Source organism: Ovis canadensis, chromosome 11, assembly GCF_042477335.2.
Source record: "Ovis canadensis isolate MfBH-ARS-UI-01 breed Bighorn chromosome 11, ARS-UI_OviCan_v2, whole genome shotgun sequence".
NCBI classification, from domain to species: domain Eukaryota; kingdom Metazoa; phylum Chordata; class Mammalia; order Artiodactyla; family Bovidae; genus Ovis; species Ovis canadensis.
This window is the reverse complement of record NC_091255.1, coordinates 33,551,464-33,571,402: the sequence shown is the minus strand read 5'-3', so window position 1 is coordinate 33,571,402 and position 19,939 is coordinate 33,551,464. Positions and strand designations below refer to the sequence as shown.

Below are 19,939 nucleotides of genomic sequence, written 5' to 3'. Positions count from 1 at the left end.
CCACCAGGGCATGACTTAAATAGCTTTATTTCTTCATTTACAAGAGGAATATATTTGGCTTCTCTCTTAAGACTCTGAGATTCACAATCAGCAGCTCTAAAAAATAAAGGAGCAGTTTGGCTTCCGGAAGGAAGAGGAAGCAGCACTTGGACCTGGTTCTTGTACAACAAGAAAACATTGCTGGGGCCCCGGGCTGAGGCTGGGGTGGGAGTGGAGGCCAGGCTGGTCTTCGGGGGAATCCCACCCCCTGGTTAAGCCCCCCTCCTAGGGTACCCCAGAGCTTGGTAGGGAGTGGGTGCTCCACCAACTTACCCACCCCTGAAGCCAAGCCAACCAGTAACTGAGTAGGGAGCACTAAGCTGGCCGGCTCTTAGGGTCTCCTGCCAGCCCCACGGGGCCCACCAGACCAGAACCACCTTGATGTGGTGGGGAGGGAGTGTGTGGAGCAGAGGGGACAAGCGTCAGTGGGGGCGTGGGGGGTCTGATGTGAAGTTGGCAGCTGTACCCTGTTGTGGCTGCAGGGGTGGGGGTCTCAGCCACATGGAAACGTGTGAACTGAGCGGCTGACATGCACAGGGAGGTGACTCGAGTGCTGGCCTCTCCTGATGCACCTTAGCCTCCACCAGCCTCTTCCCAGGGACAGGAAGCTTGGAGGATGGCTGTTTCCTCTGGCAGCCAGAGCCCTGGCTCCCGCCCTACAGATTCTGGGAATACTCCCTTGGGCGCTGCCCCTGGAAGGGGTCCAGCCTGGGGGCAAGAGTCAGTTCCTGGCATCTGTGGGGATGGTCAGGCAGGGGATGGACAGTGGGGGTGCTTCAGTGGATCCGAGGAGCCCTGTAGGGACGGGGAACCCCCAAAGGTCTCAAGCATGGGGCACAGGTGGTGTGCCACTGCCACCAGGGCCTTCGCTCCCGGTGACGCCAGCTCCTTGTCAGCACGGTCCCCCACGTGGGAGACCGCCAAGCTGACAGCCAGCCCAAGGCAGAGACCAGTGTCCTCCAGAGTGGCCAGCCAGGCTGGGAAGCGCCAGCAGCTTGGGTGCCCAGCTCTTGCCAGGTTGAGTCCAGTGTCCTCAAGGTCAGAGGTCCTCACCCACCCGGCCCTTGGGGAGCCAGAAGTGCCGCCCTGAGGCCTGGACCCCCTCCTTTCTGTGTAGTCCAGGGGCTGTTGGGTCTTCAAAGCTGCAGCCAGCACCTTGCCCAGCAAGCTGCATGGGAAAGTCCAGCCTCCTGGCCCCAGGGTCTGGGGAGGGAAGACACTGCCCCAGGATCACATAAGCTGGGGACAGGCCAGCTTCTCCCCACACACCCATGGGGGGCTGTCTTCCTCCAGGACCCCAGGGCCCCTGTGGCCCAGACCGGGGCCTGGGGGTGGCCTGTCCCAGGGCATGGCTCCAGCAGACACAGCCTTCCAGGTTAGTTGAGGACACAGCTTCTTGGAGCCACTGCCACTCAGCAGTCCCAGACCAGAGCTGGTGGGAGCCCCACTGTGGGTCACAAGGAAAGCTTCGGGACAGCCTGGCAGGGCCAGGGTGCCGGGGGACACCTCCCAGACTAGGCAGGAGTCCGGGTCCTTCGTTATCCCAGCAGCACCTGGAGGGAGGGGGTCAGAAGTCAGGTGCAACACCCAATCCAGGGATCCTCCCTCTGGGGCCCACTGGAAGGGAGAGAGCAGATCTGCCACGGCCAAGGCGTGGGGGCAGTGACCTTGGATTTTCCTCTGCTGGGAAGCTGAGGCTCCCAGAGGCCAGGCCCAGAGGAAGGTCCAAGTAGGAGTTGGGCTCTGGCACCTCCAGGAGGATTTGGGAGGATGGAACCCAGAAAACAGCAGGGAGTTCCTGGCCAGTCCCTACCCTGACCTGTGCCCCCAGCCCTTCTGAGGAAGGAAGGGGGAGCTGATTTACTGGAAGAGGGAGCCTGTCCACCCCACCCCACCCCCCATCCCGTGGGTCTACCGGTCATCCAGGCAACATTACTGGAGGAAGAGGACCAGTCCCAGGGCTGGGATGTGCTCAGGCAGGAGGTGACTCACAGGGAGTCTAGAACATCCCTCTGCACAGCTCCCTATTCCAAGATCCCCACCCCTTCCCTCCCACAAGAAGCTCCCCCCACCCGCCTGCCCAGCCCACACTCACTGCCTCAGGCTTTCATGGATGTAGGAGGCATCACCAGCTGGTTCACCCTGGGGGAGAGACGGGCGGGGGTCAAGGTGGCACATCAGCGGGGGCCGGGCCCGGGCACTGCTCTGGAGCATCGCATCGCGGGAGCCGGCGGGCCGGACGTGCTGGGCAGGGACCTCGTCAGCCCCAGGGGGAGGTGGGAGAGCCCAGGAGTGGGGAGAGGGGAGAGAGAGGGGGGAGTAAAGAGGAGAGGAGAAAGAAGTCAGACGATGAGAGGAAAATGAAGGAGCAGAGCCCAGCCCCGAAAACCATTCATTCCAGAGAAACTGTCTAGACCCACCACACAAACCCCGGTGCTGCCGTGGGCTCCCACTAGTGATGCAGGCTGCACCTCTTGGAGGCGGGGACCTCGTCAGCCAGGTGCACCCATCCACTTCACCCTGTCACAGCCGCAGCAGGCCCACCCCCACCCACGCCACCAACTCACTGCTGCTCAGCCTTGGCACGGTCGCTGAGGAAGAAGAGCGCGGTGGCCAGGAAGAACATGCCACCCAGGACCACGACGAAGGGGCAGAGCATGAGGGCGTAGCCCAGGCTCAGGAACTCCCAGAGCGGGGAGTCCTTGGTGCTCTGGCGGATCAGGTCGGAGATCTGGGGGGTGGGGGAGCCGGTGGACGTCAGGGCGGGGCCACCTCCCGAAGCCCCCACACCCGCCCACTCCCTCCCCTGCAGCCCCTGGTACTCACAAAGCCAATGAGGTAGGGGCTTCCAGCATCCCCCAGCAGGTGGGAGGTGAAGCTCTGCAGGGCCACGGCAGTAGCCCGCCTGGTGGGGATGACCACATACTGTGCAAGAGGTGGCAGGTCAGAGCCCAGGGGAGCCAGGTGGACCCACCTGGCCTCATCAGGGGGCCCAACACTTCTGATGTTCCCATGGCCTCACACAAAGTCCTCCTGTCTTCCCCACTCCCTCCTCCAGCTCCTAAGTCCACACTGCCTTAGCACCTGCACTTGGCCCTCGCCAGGGAGCCAAGTGCACCAGTCATGGGCAGACCGAGGCCCAAAGGCACAGAAATGGCACATGGCTGCCCTGGGACCAGAACCCCAGCCTCAGGCTTGCCCTCACCTCCCCCGCAGGGGAAAGACCCATCCTGGTTGCCCCGCCGAGGCCCAGGCTGGCTGAGAAGGGCAATGCTGGTGAAGAGGACCCTGCCTGGAAGAACCTCCATTTTCACTCCCAGCACCGACTGCCAGAGCCCCTGGGCCCCCAAAACCCACCCTCCTGCCTAGACCAAGCAGGTCCGGACCCACAAGGGGCCACAGCTCTAAAGCCGGGTAGGCCAAGGCCAGACAGAAGGGCTGGTGGCAGAGGCGCAGAGGGTGAGCAGCAGCCACCTCAGCGGGTGCCCTGGGCAGCCTCCTGCCCCAGAAGCCCACCCTTTGTGGCCAGACTATGACAGCAGCTAGTGCCCGCCAGGCAGCCAGTTACTGGGGGCAGGGGGAGGGGAGACCTCGATTGCATGGCCCCGTTTCCAGGAATAATTAGTCACTTAGCTGTGACACTTAATAAAATAGGACACAATTTCCCTGGGACCCAAACCCTGCCAGCAGCTGGGGCTGCCCCTGGGGGTAGAGGCAGAGCAGGGGTCCTGCCTACCGCCAAGGGCACTTTCAGTCTCACTCTGACCGTCACTCCCACGTGCGCAGTGACCCCGCCCACCCCTGCCACCCACGCCTGGCACCATGCTGAGGTGCAGAGCTGAGTCAGATCTCCCACCCTTCTAGCCATGGGCCGGTCAGGGGTTAGTCAGGAGAGACAACCCTGGGTGAAGCAGACTTTCAGGGAAGCTCGGGTGAGGCAAGGCAGGCTTCCTGGAGGAGGAGAGATGGCAGGGGCCCGACACCCAGGCAGAATCTGACCTCCTAGGCTGACCCGTACTCTGACAGCAAACACCAGGTGCCCTGAAGGTGGCCCCTGAGGAGTCCTTCCTCCTCCCTGCCCCCCAGGGTCCCACCCCCAGCACCTCCCAGACACTCTCCCCACCACCAGTCAGTCCCCCACATACCCTCCTCTCAACCCTCTCCTGGCCCCGACTTGGAGGATCCCTGAGGTCAGGACCACATGTCACCCTGTCTCCAACCACCACCCCCAGACTGATGCCTGTTATCAAGGCTACAGGCCCCTCCGGGTCCCTCCTAGACTGCTTCTGTCCCTGCTCAAGGACACAAACCCCTGCCACCACTCAGACAGCCCTTTGTCCCTGGCTGGCTGGTCTGGAGCCCATTGTTGGCCCTGTGAAGACAGCTTCTGTCCACCCAGCCCAGCCACAGGCATCAGGCAGGCACGCCCGGGACCCAGGCTGAGCCAGAGAGGGCAGAGTCCACAGGAGCTCAGACCCTGGGGGCGGAGCGCTGGCAGACAGCACCACGTCGGTGCCAGCCTGGCACTGCCAGCCTCCCGGCCACAAACCTAGGCCTCCAGACATTACCCTTCTGCACCCAGTCCCCACATCCCTCCCTTCTGCCTGCTCAACCCTCTGATTCCAGACCCTGGCCCAATGCAGACCCCCAAAATCCCCGCTGTCTCCCTTCACAAGTCCTGCCAGCTCTCTCACCCCTTCACCCGCCCTCCCCAGCTGCCCTGAGTGGTCAGCCATGGCCTGCCTTACCATGAGGATGTCCGCAGTGATAGCCCAGTTAGAAAACAGCAGCGTCTCCCCTACGAAGATGCAAATCTGTCCGGGGTCGGGGAAGACCAGAACAACCATCAGAGGGCGCTCTACCCACTACAGGTCCCAGGCTGCTCCCTGCACCCTGGCTGCTGGCAGGGAGCCCCCCACAAGCCTCCCCGCCGCCAGCTCCTGGCAGTGAGGCTCCTGAGAAATCTGTGGGTAACCTACAGGCTTCAAGCCAGGCCCACAGCCCTGAAGGGCACCCAAGCCCTGGTCAGAGCAAGGACAGAAGCCTGGAGCCTCCAGTTGTGGGGACCCCACCCCCACATTTCCTGTTCCAGAGCCCCTGCGCCCACCCCCTGCACTCACATAGGCGCCCACGATGCTGCTCTTGGCGGCCACAAAGATGAGGCAGATGAAGATGGCGGAGCCCAGCATGCCCACAGCACACACCAGCGGGTCAGCCCTCTGGGTCCGCAGGCGGCACCAGCGCGTGGCTCCTGCCCCCGTGACCACACCCAGAAAACCCGTGAAGCAGGTAATGGCCCCAAAGATGAGGCTGCAGAGACAGAGGACAGTGGGGTGTGGGTTAGGGGGCAGAGCTGGGGTACGGGGGCTGACTGCATCCCTCTCTACCCACCCCCCGCCCGGCCCCTGGCACCGACCCCCAGGCCCGGCCCCACCTGTCCTTGGCCCCACAGGGCGGGCTGCTGCAGGTTTCCGCCGTCTTCTGCACAACTTGGGCACGGTGCAGGTAGAGCGGAATCCACATGCCCAGGGCCCCTGTGGCGAAGGACACGGCCGACGTGGCCAGGGAGGAGAAGACGTAGCTGCGGCTGGAGAGAGGCCGGGGCAGCGACACTGAGCGGAGGGCTGGCACCCCTGCAGATGGCAGGGCCCAGGAGGCAGACTTCCCTCCCTCACACCCTCCCCCCAAGGGCAGAAGGCCTCAGATGCCTTCCCTGAGGCCTCCGGGGCCAAGGGCTCTGGCTTCAGGAATTATAAACGCTAGTGGTCTCAGCACTGTCGACAGTGGAGATGCCAGAAAGTACAGCCAAGCAGGCAAGGGGGGGATGTCCTCCCACCTCGGAACCCCTCCCTCTTCCCACTGGACCCCTCCCAGCGGCACTCACTTGCGGATCAGGGCCTTCATGTCTCGGAGCCATGACGTCCGTGCCTTGAGCTGCCCCCCGAGCTGGTCGGCATGGCCCCTCTTCGTGGCCGGGACCAGGACAAGGATGAGCGTTCCTGTGATCATGCCCAGGATTGGGGACACCTGGCGGGGCAGGGTGCACCAAGTTAGGACACCAGGCCCCCAGAGTCTTTGTCTTTCTTTGGCACTGGGAAGGGGTACCAGGCCAGCCATGCCTTCTCTGGGCCCCGAGCTCCTCCTCTGGGCTCATATCTTCCCAGCCTTCCAGACTGGGCAAAGCCACCAGAGGTGATGCCAGCACAAAGGGCTGGTGGGCTCCAAATGGGCTGTCCAGATGAGGGGTAGGACGGGAGAGGGGACTGAAAGTGAAAGGGAAGGAGGGAGGGATGGTCAGAATGGAGGAAGGAAGGAGGATAGATTGCTAAATAGACGGACAGATGGATGAATCCTTGGATGGATGGATTGCTGGGTGGATGAATTAACACATGGAAACAGGAGGATAAATGGATGGGTGATAGATGGAACAAAAGGAAGACAGGTAGGTGGGCGGATGAGAACTAGGAAAGGAGAGTTCCTGGGGTCAGGGGCCAGATACCAGCTCTTACCCACCTCCCTGGGTCTGGGAAAGTTTCTCAGGCCGGCTCCTCTCCCTGGGGAGGGTGGACACTGAGAAGGGACTGGTTGGGCATGAAACTTCCAGCTAATATATCAAGTAGGTGATCATTTGGGAGGGGCCCATGTGGGTGGCTCGGCAGTAAAGAATCTGCCTGCAATGCAGGCAGCCCGGATTTGATCCCCAGGTTGGGAAGATCCCCTGGAGGAGGGCATGGCAAGCCACTCTAGTACTCTTGCCTAGAGAATCCCACGGACAGAGGTGCAGGCTGCAGTCCTCGGGGTCACACAGAGTTGGACACAACTGAAGCGACTAAGCAGCTGCAGCAGCATGGGGGTCCCCGGAGAACAGAGGCGCAGGGGCCCCTTTGGGTCTTCCTTGCATCCTTCCCAGTGTCAAGAACAGAATCTCCAAGGCCCCAGGCCTCTCTCCGGATGGAAGGAGCACATCGTGGGAGCCTGGATTCCAATCCGCCGGCTCCTCCACCGGCTCATGAGAACCGGGAAATCTGTACCCACCCCCACCGGGCCTGGGAGCCCGTGGGCTGGGGAGTTCCTGTCCATTTGCTGTCTCCCCCACCCCCGTCAAAAAATTCCACGGAGGCTGCTTCCTTCCTGCTTTTGAGGAAAAAACACTTTGTCTTAAGCTTCCTCTCCTTCGCGAGACTGGGGATCTCTGTTTCCTCTGATTGCACCGTCCTGGGGCCTTGGCACACTTGTGCTGAATCCTCCCGCAGGACAGGAAGCGGCCCCACACAGAGGTCTTGTCTCAGTCCCAGCCTGGCACAGTGCCCCCCAACCCCCAGCTTGAACCAGGAAGTGCCACCATGAACCTGGAATTTCCTTTGTCCTCGCAGACTGCGGCCCCTGAGGGTGGCAGGGGCAAGTCTGGCTCCCCAACACCTCAAAGTGGGCTCATGGAGAAGAGCCCAGGTCCGTGAGGTGGGAAGCTAGGGAGCCAGGCCTGGGCTTTGTCCCCGAACCTCTGGGTGACCCTGGGCAAGAGCTGGTCTGGGGGAGGGGTCCTTACCCGCAAGGCCCAGTGCCAGTCTCCGGCCGCCTGCTTCACGCTGGAGCCGGTGATGTAGCCCAGGCCGCTGCAGAGAAAACAACGTCGTCAGGCAAGGACGGGCAGGGGTGCGGGGGTCAGGGGATGCTCACCAGTCCAGGAGGCCGCCAGCCCTGTCCCACCCCAACACCCCCCTCAGCCAGCCAGGGAGCTGGTCCCGGCGGCTTTCAACGCTGACCGCCCGCATGTTTAGGTCACAGAGAGCCAGACGTCAAGGAGAGGGGATGGTCAGAAATCCGAGGGGACCCTGCCTGGATCCCTCACCTGCCCAGCGGGATGGCGAAGTAGAAGACAGACAGCATGAGCGTGCGCGTGTTCTTGGTGAAGAGGTCGCCAATGATGGTGGGCGCGATGGTGGAGTAGCTGGCCTCGCCGATGCCCACCAGCCCGCGGGAGAGGACCAGCAGCCAGAAGTGCTGTGGGGGAGGGGCGCAGGCTGCTGGGAGACTGTCCTGCTCCTCTGCCTGCTCATCCTTGGTCCCCGCTTTGCTCCCCACCCCCTGCGGGGCCTCGGAGCCAGGATGGAGCCCTACCACTGCCTGAGCAACAACTACACCCCAGGCGGCTCCAGGCCTCAGTTCCCACCTCTGAATAGTGGGTCGGACTGGGCCCAGGACTGGGATGGAGCTGGACTTTCACGGGCTGAGAGTTGTAGGTGTGGCAGGAGCAACAGCCTGTGTCTCCACTGCCAGCCCCACCGATTAGGAGCCTTCCTCCCTGGGTTCTGGCCCCACCTCGGGAGCCTCAAGCCAGCCCCACTCTGAGTCCCATCCCTGACAGGGCCGCTGGGCTGGCCCTGGCGGCACTGAGGACCCAGTGTACACGGGGAATGGGCAGGGCAAGCCCAGTGGGCTTGTCACCCCTCCCCCATCACACATCAAAGAGCAGAGCCCAGCTGAGCCGGGAAGGGTGGGGCCCTGCCAGCTGCCAGTGGTCCTACCCGCTTTGATGTGAACCCAGCCCCTCAATACCCCCAGCTGCCCAGGGCCTGAGAACCAAGCCTGGTCATTTTCCCCTGGCCTCACCCTGCCCACCCATCCGGCCCAGCATCGCCCACATCCAACCCTCCTCCGGGTCTCCCGGTTTCTCGCCCTCCATCTCCATCTGTTTCCCAGACCTCTCTCGGCATCGCTGGTCCTGCCCACCCCTCTCTGTGCCTCTCGTTTCCATAGTTCATTCACCCTCTCACTCTCCATCTTCCTTCCCCTGGCCCCTGCCTGTGCTTCTTTCCCTGGGAATCAGCTGCCCATAGCCTTTGCTTAGTTTTCTGTTGGATTCTTTGTCTTGCATTGGTTTCTGTTAGCTTCTTATATGTCATGGGAATTGATGTTTATTAGATAGGTCACAAACATTTTCCACCATCATCTTTCTTTCCACTTTTTTACGGAGAGTTTCATCACACAGAAGCTTTATTTTGTGTTATTCAATTCAATGCTGTCCCAGCTGCTGATTTTCCCTTAATGGTTTCTGAATTTCACATCTTGCTCAGGAAGGGCTAGTCCATCCCAGAACAACAACAACAACAACAAAATATATATATATGTATATATATATATTCTCTTATCTTTTGCGTTTATTTTAGAAAGAGAAAGAAAATGGGAATGATGTCCTGTTCTCCTGGGCTCCAAGAGCAGGCAGATAAGACTCTTTGACAAAGGATCCCATTGAGCCTCACTCCTGCCCCTGGAACTGGATATCTTGTATATTTGCCATGACTTCTGCCTTTGCCTGTATGTACACATACCAGGTGACAACATTTAGTGTCCCCTGTGTGCTTTCAAAGAAAAAAATCAAATGACCATGTTTTTCTCCATGCATCTTGTCCCACAACTTGCTTTTTTTCCCTTCATCTTTTGGAAACCCATTTCCGCTGGTTAATGTAGACCTAGTTCATTCATTTGCTGCCAAGAATCTTATAGCATGAATACACCCCATTCTATCTGGGCATCCCCCTAGTCATGATCATTTAGACTATTTGTCTTCTCTCTCCCTGTCTCTTTTTTTTTTCTATTACAAAACTATGACAAACGTCCTTGCATGCACCCATCACTTCGTGTCCATGAGGTGGAGTTTCTCTCTTCGGCATATACTTCGAAGTAGAAGGCAGGGCTCTGGGGTGTACACAGAATTTTATAAAATCCTGCCACTTTGCTCTCCAAAGAGGCTCTCCCAATTTACACTCCCACCAGCAGCTTTAATAACACTTGGTATTGTCAGCCTTTTTAATTGCTGCCAATCTGATGGGTGTGAAATGGCTTCTCATTGTTGTTTTAATTTGCAGTGCTTTCATTACTCTCGAAGAAGAGAACCATCTCTTCCTACATACATTGCCCTTTGGGGATCTTCCTCAGGAACTGCCTCTCACTATCCTTTGCCTATTTTTTTTACTGAGCTATTTGTCTTTTTCTTGTTGATTTTTATAGTTTGCTTTTAACTTTACTTTCATCTATCTGGGGTTTATTTTGAAGTGTGGTTAGAAATACAGACCATTCTTTATCTTCCATCCAGATGGACAGCCAGTCCTCCCAACACCGTTTATCTGAGATGCAACTTTCATCCTCCCATGAAAAGGAGGACTCTGCTTCCCCAGTCTCTTAGTTTATCCCTCTGCTGTTTTAGTTGGAATAGCCATGTTGGGATAACTAATGGGGTAAAGCCCCTTTCCCTGTTACTCTCACTGCTCTTGGCTGTTCCCGGGCATTTTCTCTGCCAAATTAACCAGAATCACATTGCCAAGGTCCACCAAAACCCCCCACGGGACTCAGAACATGGCAGCAGTGAATTTAGAGATGAATTGGGAGTGACCCGTCTGTTTCTGCCTCTGCCTCTGTTCATCTTCTCTCCCCAGCTCTCCTTTCCTTCCACACACCGGGAACGGTGCCCAGACTGGACATCATGGTCCTAGACTCACTGGTCAATCCCAGAAGCAGCCTCGTGGGCAGGACAAGACCCAGAGGAGGCCCAGGAGCTTCTTCTGGTCCAGTCCTCATTTTTGACTGTGGCCATGAGACTCTGCCTGATGCTCTAGGTCTGGAGCTTAGCTGACCTGACCCTCCTCCTTGAAGTTGCCCCATGAAGCAAAGCTGGAACCCCCAAATCTACCAGTTCTCTCTGCCCTCACCTCCAACCTCCTTCCATAAATGTAAATCTGACTCACCCTTCCCTTCTTCAGACTCTCCCAGGATCCCAGAAAGAAGTTCAGGCCTCCCAAATTGGCAGTCAGGGCTCTCCATGACCTGGTCCCTGCCGTCCTCTCCAGTCAAAGCACTCTCCTCCTTGATCTGTCAATACTCTACACCATTTATGCCTCCATAGGGCTGCTCCCTCAGCCCGTGCTATCTTCGCCAAAAGGCCAAACCTACCAGGCTTGCCTGCCCAGCTCAAGTGCCACCTCCTCCAGGAAGTCTTCCCTGACTATATGGGTATCAAAGACTGTTGTCTGTCTTCAGTGAGGACTTTCAGCACTTTGCATATCTTGAAAGTCTGAATGTGGGAGCTCCTGTCACATCTTCCCACCCCCACCCTGGATGCTCCCAAGGCCAGGGTCTCCTCTTTTGTCCCCTAGGCTGAAAACTCCCGGAGGATAAGACCTGATTTTCCCCCTTCTTCCTCTATCTCCATCTACAATAGCCATCATGTGATTGTCCTTTCTCTGCTTGAACACCCCTAGTGATGGGACACTCACTACCTATCAGAGCACCATATCTCCTCTTTGGAAGAAAGAACAGAAATAAAAATGTGTTGAACACCTTCCATGTATGTGTCAGGGTGTGGACATCCACAAGTGCAGTTTTTTCTCACAACCGCCCTTCAAGCTGAGAAGTGTTATCCCCTTATTACAGATGAAGAAACTGAGGCTCAGAGAAGTAAAGCAAGTTTCTCCAGATCACAAAGCGGAATGGGCCACAGAACTGGGATCTTCAAACCCTGAACTGTGGGGGCCAAGTCAGAAACATCTTCCTTAGGTTAAACTGATGTTTATTTCCAGAGGACTTTGATCCAGGGAACCAGCTGGTCATTGGACAAAGAGCAAACTGTGCGAGGCCCAGAGAAAGGGAGCGACATATCTCGAGTCACACAGCAAGGTGACAGCAGAGCCAAGACTAGGACCCAAGGTCCTGACTCCTTGGCCCGACTTGCTTCCCCGTTTCCCACATTCTCTGCAAACCAGAAGCAGCTCAGGGAGAATTAAGATGTCCCACTGGGCTACAAGCCCTTCAGCTCAAGGCCAGCACAGGGAAGGCCCATCGGCAAGGCCAGAGTATCGAAGCACCCAAAGAACCCTCATCACAGTACACTTGAACCCAACAGGCTGCAACCCCAGTCTAGACTAGGAGAGGTCAATCAGACTAGCCACCCCCTGGAGGAACCAGGACACGTGGACAGGATGCACAGGAATGCCGGGTGGGAAACCCGGGCAGGCCTCACCTGCTGGGGGATGAAGGAGCTGGAGAACGTGACCACCGACCAGAAGAAAATCCCGCAGCTGAGGATCACCTTCCTGTTGAAGCGGTCACCCAGGTAGCCGAAGATGGGGGCGGCCACCATGAAGCTGCAGATGAAAACTGCGCGGGAGAGGAAAGTTTCAGGGATGGGACAGGGGTGTGGGAGGGTCCCATGGCAGAGCCCACCTGCTCAGATCACCCAACAAGAGACCAAGTGCCTTTTGAGGAAGCAGCCCGCACCCAAGAGGGGCAGCCTCAGCCAGACCCCTGGCCCAGGGGAGCCAGGACAGCCCCGTTGGGTTAGGAGACCGCACGACTACATCCTCTTCAATGCCCAGTGGAAGGTGAGCCCTTCGGGTACTTGAAAGGGGCTAAGCTATCCACTCCAGTGTTCTTGGGCTTCCCTGGTGGCTCAGCTGGTAAAGAATCCGCCTGCAATGCGGGAGACCTGGGTTCAATCCTTGGAGAAGGGAACAGCTACCCACTCCAGTATTCTAGCCTGGAGAATTCCATGGACTATAGTCCATGGGGTGGCAGAGAGTCAGACACAACTGAGTGACTTTCACTTTTCAAAAGTTAAGATTTATTCATTGGACACTTTCATGCACCAGGGTCTGCTCTAGGGGTTCACCACATCCCATCTTGTGTGTCCTTCTGACCCCCGTCCCATCTTACTTCTCTCTCTCACACACTCAGAGAGAAGTGACTTGCCCAGAGCCCCACTGGCAGTAAATGTCCCATTGGGGATTTGACCTCCTATCTGCCTGACTCGAGCCAGTCTTCCTTATACTTTGCCACACCACTCTCCTTATTACATTCGAAAGAAGAGATCCAGAGAGGGAAAGGAACGCACCCAAGGCCACACAGCAAAAGAGGGCAGAACTGAACCTGGAAACCCAGGTTTCATGCTGGCCTGACCACACAGCCACCCTAACTCCCAGTGAGCTACAGAGGCTTTCCTAACAGTTAGGAACATTACCATTTCATTCATTCATTCAATAACTCGCTCATTCATCCATTCTTTCATCCGTTCAACAAAGACAAAACTTCCTGGCCTCTTGAAGTTTTCAATCTAGTGAGAAACAGAAAATAAAATTAAAGATACAGTATGTCAGGTGGTGACAAGTGCTAAGGAGGGGGAAAGGGCAGAAAAGGGAGACAGGAAAAGGGCGTAAGAGAAAGAATACAAGCGTAAACATTTTAAAAAGAAAGGTCAGAGACGGTGACATTTCAACAAAGACCTGGAGGAGATGAGGAGATGAATGATGCAGATATTAGACTGAGAACAAACCCAAAGGTCCTGGGGCAGAAGTGGGCTTAGCGTATTTGTGGAACAACAGAGAGACCAGAGTAGCTGATGTAGAGGGACCTGGAGGAAAGGCCAGATGGGGCAGGCAGGGCCTTGTGGCCCACTGAGGTGACTGTGGCTTCTAGTGAGAGAGGAACACACCAGAGGATGCTGAGCAGAGGCGTGAGGTGACCTGGTTTTGCTCTTCCAGAACAAGAGCACAGCAGTCTTAGAGGACCCCATGGGGATGGCTCTAGCGGGATGGGAGGGGCTTTGGGGGTCCCAGGTGGGATGAAGAGGCCAGCAAGGCAGGGGAGGCACCAGGTCATGCGGAGAGGCAGCCCCTGATTCCTCCTCCTGGAAGGCAGACCCGCAGCTGACGGGCAGATGGCCAGACAAAGCCCTGGTGAGCAGACAGGGTGGCCTCTGACCGCCACGCTGGACGTTCACAGGGGCTGTCTGGTCCCTCACAGGCCTGCGCCCCTAGGAGAAGAGACAGACGGAGGGAGGAGGGCAGGCTGGGGCCGCGTGACTGTCTCTTATCCTCCAGAGGAAGACAGAGAGTGTGTATGGGTGTGAGGATACTTTGTAATCCCAACTGGGTGATGGGGGCCTGCTGCAGAATCAGCACAGCAGAGAGGTGCAAGAATCTGGACTCCAGACACACTGCCCAGGCTCGAATTCAGCTGGGTTCCTTGCCAGCGGGGTGACCTTGGGCAGGTCACAACCTCTCTGTTCCTCATTCCGTGGTATGCCGATAAATGTTTAGCAACTGTCTCTCTAAAAGGCAGGGGGAGGCGGGCCCTGATGAGTAGTGTTGCCAGTTTGCATGGTGCAAATACTCCCAATGTGGCCTGATTTCAAGCTCCCAACATGATGTCACTAATCAGAATTGAGAAGAGATACGCAGTCACGGAGAGCTGTATATGAGTCTACCATCCAGATTCAACAGACATAAATAACTTAAAGGACGTAGATAATAAGTACAAGGCAGTAAAATAATTAGGAAGTGATGAATCTTGAGTGTTTATTACCTTTGTTTTTAATATGCTGTTTAATTGTAAGTTGATGTAATTTAGTTTTTAACAACGGTCTGTGCTTAACAACTAGCTCACACAATTCCTGAAAATTTAACAATCAACTCTCAGGAGTCTAAGCCACCTCCGGCGTGCCAACTTCCTCATCTGTGAAATGAAGATAAAAATAGCAACTCCCGGCTTGCTCTGGGCACTACTGAGATAGTGCTTGTAAAGTGCTTAGTGCCACGCCCTGCCCAGAGTGGGTCAACCTTGGTCAACAAAGGGCCCTTGTTTAGATCGGTCAAGGTAGAAGTTATTTCCTTATATCCAGAAAAAGAATTGTTCCTGCTGGGCCTGTCTCCCAGGATCTGCCTGAGATCAGAGCAGAATACAGGTAGGAAAGAGACTGCAGTCTCCTGAGGACTCCACATGTTAGGGAAAAAGGAAGAATCGTTCCCTCTATGCCTGTGTCTGCAAGGTGGGGAGTGGGCAGAAGAAAAATCAGAGTAGGAGTTGCCCCCGCTGTCCAACCAGGGAGTAGACCTCATCTGTGGGTTGACCAGCTTAAAGAGTTAAAATGCCAAGGAACCAGCAAGTAGGGCTAAATTCTGCCAAGACAGTGAAGGGAGGCTTCCTGGAGACAGTGATGCCAGAGTTGGGCATTGAAGGCTCCATATGAATTTACTGTGGTGATGATAACACTTAAAATCAAGAATACTAGAAGATCAGTTACAAATCGTATGACTATTAATGAGCCATAATGCTGACCATTAATAATAACTGCAGTTACCATTTATGGAGCATTTATTCTAGGCAAGGCCCAGGGATGTACCCTGGACATAAGCACAATCTGATTTTATCATCTTCATCTCACAGAAGACACAATAGAGGCTTAAAGGAGTGACATCACACAGCTAGTGTGTGGCTGAGCCAGAATTTATACTCCAACTTGACTCCGAAGTCCTTGCTCTAAATCACACTACAGACTGCCAGGCTGCAAGGCAGAAGATCCCAGCTGATGTTCCAAAGGTCAGAGAAAGTTCAGGGTGTGTCAGGGACAGCAGGAAGATGCAAGAGGCTGCAGGCTGGGAAGGTGATGGAGGGAGCAGCAGGGGATGGGGACGGAGACCAGGCCGTAACCCCTAGGACCGGGTCTGGCGGTTAGTGAGTGGGCAGTGGGAGATCCGCAGCACTAGACAAGCCCCCACTGGATGGGTGCAGAGGCTGAAGGAGGTGGGTCAGGCCTCAGCCCAACATCCCGCCGTCCTGGTCCAACCCTACCCTCCTGTCCACAGCGGAACCGGAATGCAGCCCCTCTGGCACTTTCCCCACTGGTTTTGTGCATGCTCGTCTGGGCGGCCAGAGGCACCCACGACTGCAGGTGGACTCCTGTTGGAGCAGCCACGCCCTTTCCCCACCCTCATCCTGCCAAAGGGCACCGAGTCCCATTTTACAGCTGGAGCCACTGGAAGGTGGAGGAAATTGCTCAAGATGACACAGCAACCCTCTTGACCTTGGCCTCCCTTGTTCCTCAGGGCCTTCCCCTTGGGGACAGGGGAGTCCAAGGTCAGCAGAAAGACTCAATCCATCTTGAGAGCCCTCCCCTTCTGTTCAGGGCAGACAAGAGAAAGGACCTCCCCTGGCCCTCGGGGATGGCACAGGCCAGCAGAAAGGCCTGAACACAACCAGGTAGGGACCAGAGGAAAACAAATTCCCGATGGGAGGAACAGCATGGGCAAAGGCCTGGACAGGTGACCCATGTCCCAGGAAAGGGCGAGAGCCTTCTCTGGCCAGCAGGAAGCTCTGATGAAAATAAAGACCAGCCGAGGCTAGAAGCTTCCCGGGCCCACCACCGCCAACCCCCTAGTCTTTGTTTATTCAAGGAGAGCTTTCTGGGCAGAGTGGCTGCCCCACCCCTGGTCTCGGTAGGGATGGCTTTCCCAGCACGAGGACATCCTGTGGTCAGGGCGTGGGGAAGCCCTCCATCAGCTCACATGTGCTGAGCCCACAGGTCCTAGACAATGGAGCCCCAGGCAGGGAGCCAGGGCAGGGGGCAGGGCCTCGGAGGGTGGTGTGGGAGGAGTCGGAGCCCCTGGCTCACCAGAAGAAGCTGGGTCGGAGCCTCGCTGCTTCCTCTGCAAGATGGGCGAAGCCCTCTTCCCACTTTTTAATTTTTTTGCCTCCCAGCACTGGCTTCCTGAATAGCACAGTGGTAAAGAGTCCACCTGCCAATGCAAGAGACGCAGGTTCTACTCCTGGATTGGGAAGATCCCCTGGAGGAGGAAAGAGCAACCCGCTCTAGTATTCTTGCCTGGAGAATCCCATGGACAGATGAGCCTGGCGGGCTACAGTCCATGGGGTCACAGAGTCGGACACAATTGAGCACGCACGCACGCATGCTTGTGGGATCTAGGTCCCTGGGGACAGAACCTGCATCCTCTGCAGTGTTAGCGCAGAGTCTTCACCACTGGACCGCCAGGAAGTCCCACCTCCTCCTCGCAGGGCCAACAGGAAGTCATCAGGGCTTGAGAGCGTCCCTAAGGCGCCCTCCACCTCTTGTGGTGCTGGCTGAAAGCTTTCTCCCAGTGGGCCTGCTGAGGAAGCCAGCACCCACAGCTCGGAGCAACCCCCACTGAGAGCTCTGAGCCCTGGCAGACAGCCCCAGGAACCCCTCTACCACCACCACCCCCGCACACCACCCCCACACCCCACCCCCTGGGGCTGCTGAGAAGGTAGTCCTGGAGCAGGAGCGGGTGAGGTCTGCACTGGGGGAGCCCTGGGCTCCCACACCGTGGCCTTGGAGCACGTGTCCAGCCCCACCTCAGCCTGGGCTGGACCAGGGTTATTTTTACAAAATCCGGATCCGACCAACTTATTATTGGAAGGAGACTCACCATCCTCCACATCCTGTGGGCAGGGAAGGAGCTTGGGCAGGCACGGAGCTGCAGGAGTCAGGCTATGCCTGCCCATGGGATATGGAGGATGGAGGCCCAGGCTGGCTAAGATGACCAGGAGGACCCAGATCAGCTCCCACCACCCCACATCGGTGCCTGGACACCCACCACACTCAAGGAAGGAAGGAGGGGAACTACACCTCTTTCAGACTTTGCTTAGTCTTAGACCCTAGGCTGGCCACTGAGGCCTCTGGAAGAGAGGTTCTCCAGCATCCCTTCAGACAGGAGGGCCGTGGGGGGACAGCCACAGGGGCTGCGCAACTTTGCCTGCAGAACCTGAGTCTTTGCCAAAGCTGGAGGATATTGCCAGGCTGGCTGAAGTGGGGAGGGAGCAAAGTGGGGAGGGAGACTCAGTCCCAAAGCAAAGGCGCCGTCTGGTTTCAGTCTGAGCTGGCCCTTCCTCTGTCCCTGCACCCCTGCCCCCGAATCCTAGCCCTTCCACGTGATGCCACAAACCCCAGCGCTGAGTTGCCTCCCAGCTTCCCCCGCCATCCGCTCCCACACTCAGCCCCAGCGTGACCCTCCTGATGCACATACCTTGCAGGGACCAGCCCTGCTCTGCTATCTTCTCTGGCTCCCCGCTGCCTCCAGACAAAACCCAGATGCTCCACACCATCAGACCCCGCCTGCTGTCCCCAGCCCCTCAACTTAGCTCTCCCCACAACAAAATTCACACCAGAGCCAGCAACAGCACAGCCCTCACTCTCACTCCCCGCTCCCCTGAGTTGCATTTATGCCAGTGTCCTTAAATCCAGCTTCTCGTTCACTTATTTTCTCTTCAACTGGGTCTAGTCTACTTGCTAACTCATCTAATTATTTTTCATTTTAATACTTATATTTTTCACTCCAGAATTTTGAATTTAGGGCTTTTAAACATCTCCTTACTCTTTTTTTTTTAAATAATGTGCTATTCCAGTCCTATAAATTCTACTCTTTCTTTAGAGCTTTGAGTGTTCAACATACCTAACGTAAAGTCCTTTCAAATGAGTCTGTTCTAATTCTTTAGGAGTGGGTTTCCCCATTTTCGGAGCTGGTGGACTCTCTCCCACAAATGTGGGTTTCCCTGTATGCTCTGTTTCATTTTGAATTTGGGTCTGTCTTCAGTGGGAATTGTCACCTGTGTCCTGTGCAAGTCCTGGGCCATGACAGCTTCCCTAAGGAGCAGTTTGGAATTTATTTCTGCTGGGATTCCTGAAAACAGATGCTTGTCTGTGGAAGTGGGTGGAATTCCCAGGCCTGTACAAAGCACGAGCTAGACTTGGCTCCCTGCTAAAATGCTGAACCAAGGAAGTGATGTCTTTTCACGGATGGAAAAACTGTCCATCAGCCTGGGTATATAGCTTGAAATCAGGGAAACCCCAGGCAGAAACTGAATCACCCATATACTGGTGATCAACTAAAAACTCAGGGACCCAAATCTGCTCTGCACAATCTTCAAAGTAAAGAATACCCCCAAGTCTGGAAACTGGTCCAGACTAGTCATCCTTTGATGAATCTGGGTGATAGATCTATGGAAACCTGTTACATTATTCTATGATTTGTGTATATCTGAAAGTCTTTGTGATAAAAATGTTTACATTAAAAATACTGTAACAAGTTTCTAAGACATATGCTGGTCCCCGCTTGGCTTTGGTACCAGCTCCCTCTCCTGTTTCTGAGTTCAACTCTTTGATTCTATCACCTGGAAATGTCCCTGCTAGCTTTAGCTTTCAAACTCAGCTATGTCATTTAAATGTTTTCCTGACATATTTTATCCAGCTGGGAAGGGGGAAACTCTGACAGATCACCAAGCTAACTGAAGTCCTTTCCCCTGTGTGTGTGTGCGCTCAGTCACGTCCTACTCTTTATAGGCCCCACAGACTATAACCAGCCAGGCTTCTCTGCCCATGGAATTCTCCAGGCAAGAATACTGGAGTGGGTTGCATCCCTCCTCCAGGGGATCTTCCTGACCCAGGGATCAAACCCAAGTCTCCTACATCTCCTGCATGGGCAGGCAGATTCTTTACCACTGCGCCACCTGGGAAGCCCTGCTTTCCCCTGAGCAAACTCCAATTCATCCTTCAAAGCCTCACTCAAATGTCCCCTCCTCGGGGAAGTCTTGACCTGCCACCAGACACAGCTAGGTCCACGCTCTCTGCTACAACCACCACCACCCCAGGCTCTCACAGTCTCCGCTGGGTGGGGACTAAATACGTCTTCTGTTCCCATCAATACAAGGAATCTTCCTGCATGCAAGGACTGAGTCCAAGGCAGAGCCTAGCGCAGGGTCTGCTGAGCAGTAGGTTTAGCAACAGCTGCCCCTTTAGGTATAGGCTATGGGGACTCTTGACTTCCCAAGACAGCAAGACTCAAGAGCTGTACTTCTGCTGTGGGCTTTCCCAGAGGCTGAGCTATGGCTGCTGCAGCTGAGGGGCCGGCTCAGAGCTGGCAGCAATATGCAAGGGGGCTGCCAAAAGTAGGCTCTTCCCAAACCAGCCTTCATGCTCTGGTCCCCAGGGGAAACAGCATGGGCAGGCCCAGGCCGAACTCTCTGCCCCTGCCCCCCAACCCTGTCTCCTGGCCCAGAAGCCCCTGGTGCCCACAAATAAGCAGGCAACCCAGCCCTCAAT

At 56.3% G+C, this 19,939-nt stretch overlaps 1 protein-coding gene across 2 annotated transcripts in view; it reads right to left on the bottom strand.

Annotated features, from left to right (window-relative positions):
- Positions 1 to 11: 11 nt before the first annotated feature.
- Positions 12 to 19,939, bottom strand: part of SPNS2 (SPNS lysolipid transporter 2, sphingosine-1-phosphate) — a 37,666-nt gene continuing 17,738 nt past the window's right edge. Inside the window, exons 3-13 of one of the 2 annotated variants that reach the window (XR_011247019.1) lie at positions 12,053 to 12,189; positions 7,889 to 8,040; positions 7,586 to 7,652; positions 5,924 to 6,066; positions 5,474 to 5,626; positions 5,160 to 5,349; positions 4,788 to 4,853; positions 2,866 to 2,964; positions 2,607 to 2,770; positions 2,135 to 2,295; positions 12 to 1,592 (exon numbers count right to left, since the gene is read on the bottom strand). Coding sequence is in view for 1 of the 2 variants with exons in the window: in XM_069542775.1 (XP_069398876.1) it covers positions 2,139 to 2,181; positions 2,607 to 2,770; positions 2,866 to 2,964; positions 4,788 to 4,853; positions 5,160 to 5,349; positions 5,474 to 5,626; positions 5,924 to 6,066; positions 7,586 to 7,652; positions 7,889 to 8,040; positions 12,053 to 12,189 (1,214 nt within the window). In the remaining variant the exon portion in view is untranslated. The remainder of the gene's footprint in view (positions 1,593 to 2,134; positions 2,296 to 2,606; positions 2,771 to 2,865; positions 2,965 to 4,787; positions 4,854 to 5,159; positions 5,350 to 5,473; positions 5,627 to 5,923; positions 6,067 to 7,585; positions 7,653 to 7,888; positions 8,041 to 12,052; positions 12,190 to 19,939) is intronic. The other variant, XM_069542775.1, reaches the window with a different exon arrangement.